Raw genomic sequence first — 9,747 nt, 5'->3', positions numbered from 1 at the left:
AATAGGAGACCAAAAAAATAGAGAAATGAATAAGTTAGGGGGGTTCAAACGAACTGCTAGTGTGGAGCGAGATACAGGCTCAAAGCCTCTGAAACACTATCTAGAAGCTAGTGTCTTTGATGACTCAGCCTAAAATCACTGTTTTAGCTCTCCTCCGTGGAGCTCTAAACCTGGTTCCAAGGAGGGGACAGGGGAGGATTCTCTAATTCTTCACTAAATACCATAGTACACCACTCACAAAGCGTGAAACTACATTTCCCAAAAAGCCTTTTTCCTTCCTGTCTGTAAAGAGAATTACAATTTCTATTGGTTTTTTTTTTAAATCTCGCGAGATTTCATTAAATCTCATTAAGGAGTCCTGCAGAAAGCCATTTTGTTTTTCAGGGCTGTTTGCAAGGGGACTTGGCCCCCAGGTTTTAGCAAGTCAGCAGCTAGAGTTGCACTGTTCTGTCTTCAGCTTCAGGATGTTTCCGATGGCCAGAAACGCCCTAAGTCGTCTCCGAGGTAAGCAAAAATTGTGAACAAATTCCAACTGCTTTTAATCCATTTTGCCTCGTGGTTTCTCGTGCCCTTTCCCTCCTGCATCCCGACTTTCTAATGCTAAATGCGCAGTCTTCCACCTCGCCCCAAGTAATTGGAAAGCTGAGTTTAGCATTGATTTAATCACGCAGAGTTTCTGATTTGGTTCCTAGCTCACTCTTTGTTACCAGAGTCAAAGCAGCCCCTGTTTTTTTGTTTTTGTTTTTGTTTTTTGTTATTCAATTAAATACAATTTTAGGGAAGAAGGCCCTTGGTGGATACTAATCCAAGTAATCCTTCAGTAATTTAGTAAGTTTTAGCTTTGAGGATGCATTTACCCTGAAAGAGAAGAACCTCCTCTCCCAGTTCCTGTAACTGTGGAAGGAAATTGTAAATTTAGCTCCTCCTCATGGTTTCATTGCAAGGAGAACCTAAATGGTGGCCCGGCAGCTTTTATGTAGTTCGTGGGTTAGTAGATGAATATTAGCTTATTCTAAAGCAATTGTAATTTTTTTTCTTGTCTGAAAGTTAGGCAGGTACAGGGAGCTTTGAGACCAGCCTTACGTATTGAGAATGTATTACATTGGGGAGTGAAAATTCATTTCCGTATTTGATTTGCAGTGAAGGTGACCTTGACTAATGTGAGCATTTGTTTTAGGTTGAAAGTGACTTTAAGCAATTACCGTATTGCTTTTTGAGCCATCTTTTTATTTTCAGTTCATAGAGTCTTTTAGGAGTATTAGTAGATTGTGTTCTAAACACTGAAGCAGCTTTGACAACCAAAAGAATAGTTGCCCAACTGGCTTTCAGTATTCCAAAAGCCATGTCTGTTATCCCTTTCACTTTGGGCAAATGATTTTTCTGGACCTCATATTCCTCCTTTGTAAAATAGGGTGTTAACATATAATTCTACTTAACTCCATTGTTGAGGATTATGTGAGATTACCAATAGGTGGTAACTAAGCCATTTCTTGTTTCAGAGGAGAGGTCTAAAGAAATCCACTTGGGTTACCTGAATGTTGAAGTCATGAGGTGTTGTAGAATTGTTTGGTAATTTTAATTTATTTGCCCTTTGAGCTGGTATGGCCTTGTACCTCAAGAAAGGGAATTTTGTATTTTTTTTTCCAATGCGGAATTCACACACTCACTTTTTAACTGCTCTAGAACAGAATATATAGTGACACGTTTGTAAATTTGCTCATCTCAAGTGTATCTAAAGGTGAACAAGAAAACCTGTAAGGCAGTTTAAGAGGAGAAATCATTAACGGTCAAATAACTATCCTTAGATAACCCATTGTACTACACAGAAGCTATTATATTCTTAAATGCTAGAGAATGGGCAACAATTACATAAGTACCATTTGGGGCTCTAAAACAGTAAGGACCTGTTACTTAGGAAGAAAAAAAAATCCAGAAATAAGCGTTTACCAGTCTCAGCTCTTTGCCAAACTCTTAAGTGCCTCCAGAGGCAATTTGAAAACTCATTCTAATAAAATAGTAAAGCAAAGTTTTAATGTCATTCTGGTCAAAAACCTTTGCCTCAACCAATGATCCTTTCTAGTTTTATCCCCCATTACTTGTCTGTATACCTTGTCCTTCAACCAAACATACTTTTTACACATTTTTTCTCTTTTTTAATGTTTGTTTATTCTTGAGAGAAAAAGAGGAGAACTCATGCACATGCATTAGTTGGGGAGGGGCAGAGGGAAGGAGACAGAATCTGAAGCAGGCTCTAAGCTCTGAGCTGTCAGCACAGAGCCTGATGCGAGTCTGGAACCCAGGAACTATGAGATCATGACCAGAGCTGAAGTTGGACGCTTAACTGACTGAGCCACCCAGGCACCGCCATAATTTTTTTTTTCTTAAGTATCCTGGGCTTTTCTTTGTTTGCCTTTTTTCAGATTACCCTTTCCTACATCTGTATAACGAAATCCTACCTGCTATTCAAAGTGCTTAGCTAATATTCTACTTCCTTGTAGTACAGTGATTTGTGTATATATGTCCCATATCCTCCTCTAAACTGGAGGTTACTTGAGGACAGGATCTGTGTTTTACACATTTTCGTATACCCCATTTCTTTTAGCAAGGTATTCATTAGTAGTTTTTGAAAAAAAATCAAGATTATTTTAGTTTTTTTTCTTTTTGGAATTTTAAGGTCATAAGCATTTAGTGTGCTTTAATTAGAAATTCATTTTGAGGGGTACCTGGGTGGCTCAGTCGGTTAAGCGTCCAACTTAGGCTCAGGTTACGATCTCACAGTTGGTGGGTTCGAGCCCTGTGTCGGGCTGTGCCAGCTCAGAGCCTGGAGCCTGTTTTAGATTCTGTATCTCCCTCTCTCTCTGACCCTCCCCTGTTCACGCTCTGTCTTCTCTCTCTCTCTCTCTCTCAGAAATAAATAAAACATTAAAAAAAAAGAAATTCATTTTGAGTTTATTTTTTATGTTGTAAGTTGTTGAGCACTGCAGGGTAAACTCTAGTGAAAATGTAAGTCATTCAAGTTAATGGATAAGAGCCAAGTTCCAGAGGTTTGTAGTGAATGTTACTGATACCACCTGTCCTTTTTATCCCCCAAGATTTTATTTTAATTTTTAAATGTTTGTTTATTTTTGAGAGAGAGAGAGAAAGTGGGGTAGGGGCAGAGAGAGAGAGAGAGGGAAAGAATCCTAAGCAGGCTCCGTGCCCTATGGGGCTTGAACTCACAAACCTCAAGATCATGATCTGAGGCGAAATCAAGAGTTGGTTGCTCAGTCAACTGAGTACCCCAGTTATACCCTGTCCCCCAAGATTTTATTATGAAAAATTTTCAGACATACAGAAAAGTTGGAAGAATTCTATGATGAACACACACAAATTACAAATCAATGCAAATTAATTATTGATACAATTAATGTTAATAGATACAATTAATATTTTGATATATTTGTTTTATCACATATCTCTTTTTTGAATGTACATTTGTTTTTGAAAGAGAGTGTGAGCAGGGGAGGGGCAAAGAGAGAGGGAGACAGAGGATCCAAAGCAGGCGAACTCCTAAACTGTGAGATCATGACCTGAGCTGAAGTTGGATGATTAACCATCTGAGCCACTCAGCCACCCCTGTTTTCTCACATATCTATACATCTGTCATTTTATCTTATTTTTGATGCATTTTAAAGTACACTACTTTTTGTTTAGCTACAATATGTTTTAACATTTTATTGACCTGCTTCATACTATAAAGTTAACTTTTCTTTCCTGATTGGCAATATGAATTACATGTTCTCTTTTCCTTATAATTGATAGATACGCTTCGGTGTTTCTTTTTTTTCCTTTAAGTTCAAAGCATTCAGCAAACAATGGCAAGGCAGAGTCATCAGAAACGGACACCTGATTTCCATGACAAATATGGTAATGCTGTATTAGCTAGTGGAGCCACTTTCTGTGTTGCTGTATGGGCTTATGTAAGTACTGTTGATTGATAATTTTCTATATTAGATGATTTTCATTCCTATTTAGTTCATGTATTCAAAATGTTTTCACATAATAGGATACATTTCTAGTTCAGAGGGATATCAGACATGTTACTTGTAGAAAGAATTTTTTTAATGTTTATTCATTTTCTTGAGAGAGACAGAACACAAATGGGGGAGGGGCAGAGACAGAGAGGGAGACACAGAATCCGAAACAGGCTCCAGGCTCTGAGCCTTCAGCACAGAGCCCGATGCAGGGCTTGAACTTGGGAATGGTGACATCATGACCTGAGTCGAAGTTGGACCCTCAACCGACTGAGCCACCTAGGCACCCCAACTTCAGAGATTTTCTAATGTAATTACTCACCCAGTGCAGGAATTTCTTTCATAGCATTAGGGATTCATATTTTACCCATAATTTTCATGCCACAGAAATTCATGTATTACCATTGGATAATAGAAATTTGCCATCATATCTCCTGGATCTTCTCTTTCAGATTAAATATCTTTAGTTCTGTTAATCACTTTTTGTTACTTGGTTTCCAGGGTTTTCACCATCTTGGGTCACTTTCCTTAATCAGTTTTTCTTCTAAAATTCTGCCCTCAGAAGAGCACTTTTGATGGATGAGATGTAAAAGTGAATTACTTTCACTATTTTAGTTTTTACATCTTACATGTAATAATCTGTTTATCTGTTGATACATTTGCTGGTTACAAGTAGGATAAATATATAAGTTCCTAAAAGATATGTATCAACCCAGGGCACCTGGGTAGCTCAGTCAGTTAAGCATCTAACTTCAGCTCAGGTCATGGTCTCATGGTTCATGGGTTCGAGCCCCATGTCGGGCTCTGCGCTGACAGCTCAGAGCCTGGAGACTGTCTTTGGATTCTGTGTCTCCGGCTCTCTCTGACCCTCCCATGCTCATGCTGTCTCTCTCTCTCTCTCAGAAATAAATAAAACATTTAAAAAATTTTTAAAAAAAGATATGTATCAACCCTTACCTTAATAAAGATATTTATTAATGGGGTTTTTTCATTCTTGTTTTAACCTTCCTTAAATATACTATTAAAATAGATGTGTCTATTTAAGTAGAAGAGTAAATAGATGTTGAACAAATGTGTGATCAGGGGCACTTTTGGAGTGGTGTTCCTTGATGAAAGGATATTACAAAAGTGCTCTTTGGCAGTATTTAGGTAGTTGTGGTTGAGTGAAGCAGTGCTTTGAGGAGATATTATAGAAATGTGAAGTAAAAATTTGAGTTAATGAAATTAAAAATTCAATTGCGCAGTCATATTAGCCACATTTCAATTGCTCAATAACCATATGTGGCTATTGTGTTGGACAACAATCTAGAACATTTCTTTCATCCCTGGAAGTTCTATTGAAGAGTATTGCTCTAGAGAATTAGGACAGCAATTAGATTTGGCCTACATAGAGGTATATATAGAGATATATAGATATATATAGAGAGAGATAATATAGATATACATATGGAGAGAGAGAGATAGAGATATATATGGCCTACATAGAGCTGTATATCCCAGCTCTGTGTGTTTTTAACCTATAGAGCAGAATATCTTTGTCACTTCTAAGAAATGGTTTCCAAGGGAGAGTGGACTCTGGTTTAAACTTTTATAACTGATAGCATTTTAATTCTTACAGACAGCAACACAAATTGGAATAGAATGGAACCTGTCTCCTGTTGGCAGAGTCACCCCAAAGGAATGGAGAGATCAGTAATCATCCCAGCTGGTGTAATAATGAATTGTTTCAAAACTAACTCATAATTGATGCCAAGTAAAAGCACTGAGCACCCATTAAAATATGGCCTGATTGAAGAAATAAAGTATATTTGAAACCTTTGTTGTCATTTTGTTGTTTCTTTTGTAATGAAACCAAGCTTGATCCCTTTTCACTTATTTAACCTTTGTATTACTATTAAGGGCAGATGCTTTACAATTTCGTAAATAATTTTTCTTTATGAGGTGGTATGAAAGTAAAATTTGGCTATCACCTGGAAGTCAACTTTACAGTAGGCTTCTGGTTCATGAATAAGTGATCTCAGAGTTACTTTAAGTCATCTTTGAGTGCCCAGATACTGATTATGCCTACTACTTTCTACCTCTAATTTATGCATATTTTTGGAATTGGAATTAAGTCCTTTTTACTCTTGCCAAGAGAACTTGGGATGTCACCAGACCCAAGGGAAGAGTGGTCCTATCAAATGAATTCCTAGGCTGTCTGAAGATTAGCTAGCTCCTTGGCTCCATTGGCACATTTCATCCTAGACCTTTGGATCTTTCATTGTATTTATTTAGGATGTTTATGATGCTATTAAAGGATTTGTCAATACAGTTTATTGTCACTTAACCAGCTACTATTGGTGACCTCTGCTGTAGGCATCCTATAATTATACCAAGTTTTGATGCGTGTGTTATCCTGAATTCAGTATGACTTTGGACTTTATGTGTAAGATGCTAACTGAAGAAAACATTTGTAATGTTTGAGCACATGGGTGCTTCATTAATTCCTTGGCTGAAGGCGTTAAAAAGTCTCATGTTTGTTGATAGTGCTCAAATAAGCAGAAAATGGAATTTCAGTGGAGTAATCTATGTTAGCTAAACTAGAGATTCCTAAATTCAGTTACCTAAAATAACTTATCAGGTAAGAGGCTTTTAGGAATTGCTGAATTTACCTGATGTACATAAGGATGTATGTGTAACCCAACATTATAAAAGTTTTTACCTGCTGTATGAAATACTTGAATGTTCTCATGGCAAAATGCACCAAAGGCAGTAAGTAATTTCATTGTTTGAATAGGAAAAATAAGTTGAATATCTTTGCAAACTATGTTGCAGGTAGTAACTAAAAGTGCCAATATTTGATAAAAATTTATATGTTTAGAAAAAATGTTAAAATAGGACTAGTGTTCAAATGCATGTAGCCCTGGGGCACCTGGGTGGCTTAGTCGGTTAAGCGTCCGGCTTTCGCTTAGGGCATGATCTCGCGGTAGTGGGTTCGAGCCCAACATCGGGCTCTGTGCTGACTGCCAGCTCATAGCCTGGAGCCTATTTCAGAATCTGTGTTTCCCTCTCTCTCTGACCCTCCCCTGCTCACGCTGTCCCTCTCTCTCCTAGAAATAAATAAAAATATTTAAAAAAACAACAACAAAAAAACAATTGCATGTAGCCCTGAGATGTGATGAAGTAAAATAAACATGTCTTTAAGGAAGCTTTAACTTTCTATTAGATTATTTACCTCTTCATTACTGAATTTTTATTGAGGATTACTAACGACTACAGGTAATTTTCAATTTGATTTGTGCCACTTCATCAGGTAAGTGTCAGCTGTTCTTATAGGCAAAAAATGACATTTANGAGGCAAACCATGAGAGACTGCTGACAAAAACTGAGGACTGATGGATGTGTGGGGGAGGGGGGATGGGCATGGAGGAGGGCACTTGTGGGGATGAGCACTGAGTGTTATGTGGAAACTAATTTGACAATAAACTATTTGTAAAAAAAAAAGTCTACTTGTCCATTTGGCAACATCTATGTTGCTTTGTGTGATAAAATGTGGTAGTGGCATTTTTGAACAGACTTTTAAAACTTTATTTTGTACGTAATCTTGTCCTGATAATTCTAAAACTACCATGGCCATGTCACCTGGGTGGCTCAGTTGGTTGAACGTCTGATTAAGGCTCAGGTCATGATCTTACAGTTTGTGGGTGAGCTCATGTCAGGCTCTGTCCTGACAGCTCAGAGCCTGGAGCCTGGTTCACATTCTGTGTCTCCGTCTCTCTCTGCCGCTCCCCTGCTCACGATTTCTTTCTCTCTTTTTTTTTTCTCCCTCAAAAATTAAATAAAAAATAATATAAAACAAAACTACAATGCCNNGGATGGTACCAGAAATGAAGCAGAAGTCTAAATTAGTTTGTGTCATCACAGTGTTCTGATCTTGCAGCATCTCTAGTGTACCCAAAGGTGTATCCACTCACAAACACACTCAATTTACCGCAAAACATCACTGAAAGTTTTAATATCTAGTTGGAAGGTTGTCAAATTAGTCTTCCTATCAAAAGGCTGTACATCTGAATAATTTAGGTAAGTAACTCTAGAAGCATTACCAATCCTTGAAATGTTTTTTTGTTGAAGGCCAGGAAGTGTTTTTTAAATTAGGGTGAATATCAATGAATTCCATTAATTTGGCCTTAAATCATGTTATCAAGTGTTTTCTGTTCTTTTAAATTAGAACTACGTACAGTGGTAATTGTGGAGGGACAGATTTGAATTCTTACTCTTGTGACTATAGGAAATCTTAATACTACTTTATAAGCATTTGGGGGCATCTACTATCTGCTTACCACCAGAAAACCTGATTACTTCCTGAAGACATTCTATTTGAAAGCTCAGTATACTAATTGTAAAAGAACGGTGGTATGCTTGTGCACTGATAAGGGGGTTTAGGGATAATGCATTTAGAGATGTGAGGTGTTTTAGAGTAAGGGAAAGGCTCAATCGCTAAGGATGTAGATGGTAAAGAGAGTTGCAGCTCATAACGATAAACTTTACATAAAAAGTAGCTGGTAAATTTGATACTCTGATAAAGCTTTATGATTTCTGCCCTTTAGTGAATTTCTGTGAAAGCTGAACACAAGTGTTAATATTGTAGTTGCAAATCAATGTTTGGGAGCGCACTTAAAGGCTTAATAATTTTATGTGATGTGATTTTTAAGATCTTAAATTTGGGGTTGAATTTATGACTTAAGGTTGTGCACACTGACAGTTACAACTTAATGGCTGAGAAGGTTAGGAATCTTGAAGATAATTTTTAAAGTTTATATATTTTTGAGAGAGAGAAGGAGCAGGGTGTGGCAGAGAGAAAGGGAGGCAGAATGTGAAGCAGGCTCCAGGCTCCCAGCTGTCAGCACAAAGCCTGATGTGGGGCTCTCGAACCTATGAACTGTGAGATCATGACCTGAGCTGAAGTTGGAGACTTAATTGACTGATCCATCCAGGTACCCCCAAAGATAATTTTTCAATGTATGAGTATACAGGGGAGAAGGAATAATCCTTTCTGAAATACTTGGTCGTAGGCCTAAAATTTAAATCTTGACCGATTTTAAGTGTGGACTGTTAAGGCTTAATAGGAGTTTGACAACAGGTGGTTTGGAAATTAGTTTATCAACATTTAAATATGCTTAGTGTGTGCCACTTTCCTAAGACTTGCAAATATTAATTTAATATGTATACCTTATGTACTATTATGAGTTTGGCAACATTATTAGACTTGATACTTTTATGGGAACTGGGTTTTTTTAATGTTTAATTCTGAGAGAGTGCAAGTGGGGGAGAAGCAGAAGGAGAAGGGGACAGAGGATCCCAAGCAGGCTCTGCACTGACAGCAGAGAATCTGATGTGGGGCTCTATCATTTCTCTCTACATCTTATGACATTCAATGAAAGGAAATACGAAAAGACCATATCTCACTTTGAATTTAGTGAGAAGGAGCCTGTCCCTCTTAATGTTCATAGTTTTAAAAATCCTAGGATTTTGCCGTTTTTTAAATGTCAAAATGGGCAAACAGGATTAAAAGAATATATTTTTCTCAAATTCTCTTTGTATTGCTTATTTATTGCATTGTCTTGCTACATTTTATGCATCTCTTTTCTTTCTGAACTCATGGTGACAGTCTAATATTTTTACATCCGTGGAATCCTTTAGGTTTTTAAGAAGATCGGCAAGTGAATGGATAAATAGGCAAGTGGTTCAAAGCTTT

At 37.4% G+C, this 9,747-nt stretch overlaps 1 protein-coding gene across 1 annotated transcript; it reads left to right on the top strand.

Annotated features, from left to right (window-relative positions):
• The first annotated feature begins 378 nt into the window (after positions 1 to 378).
• Positions 379 to 5,831, top strand: COX7B (cytochrome c oxidase subunit 7B). Its single transcript, XM_077772801.1, has 3 exons — positions 379 to 504; positions 3,835 to 3,959; positions 5,632 to 5,831. Exons 1-3 carry the CDS (start codon positions 465 to 467, stop codon positions 5,707 to 5,709), a joined length of 243 nt encoding a protein of 80 aa, XP_077628927.1. The 5' UTR covers positions 379 to 464; the 3' UTR covers positions 5,710 to 5,831.
• Positions 5,832 to 9,747: the final 3,916 nt, after the last annotated feature.

Source organism: Crocuta crocuta, unplaced genomic scaffold (genome assembly GCF_008692635.1).
Source record: "Crocuta crocuta isolate KB4526 unplaced genomic scaffold, BGI_CrCroc_1.0 scaffold2801, whole genome shotgun sequence".
Classification (NCBI taxonomy): Eukaryota; Metazoa; Chordata; class Mammalia; order Carnivora; family Hyaenidae; genus Crocuta; species Crocuta crocuta.
Note: the sequence above shows the minus strand (reverse complement) of the source record. Positions and strands in the feature narration are given on the sequence as shown.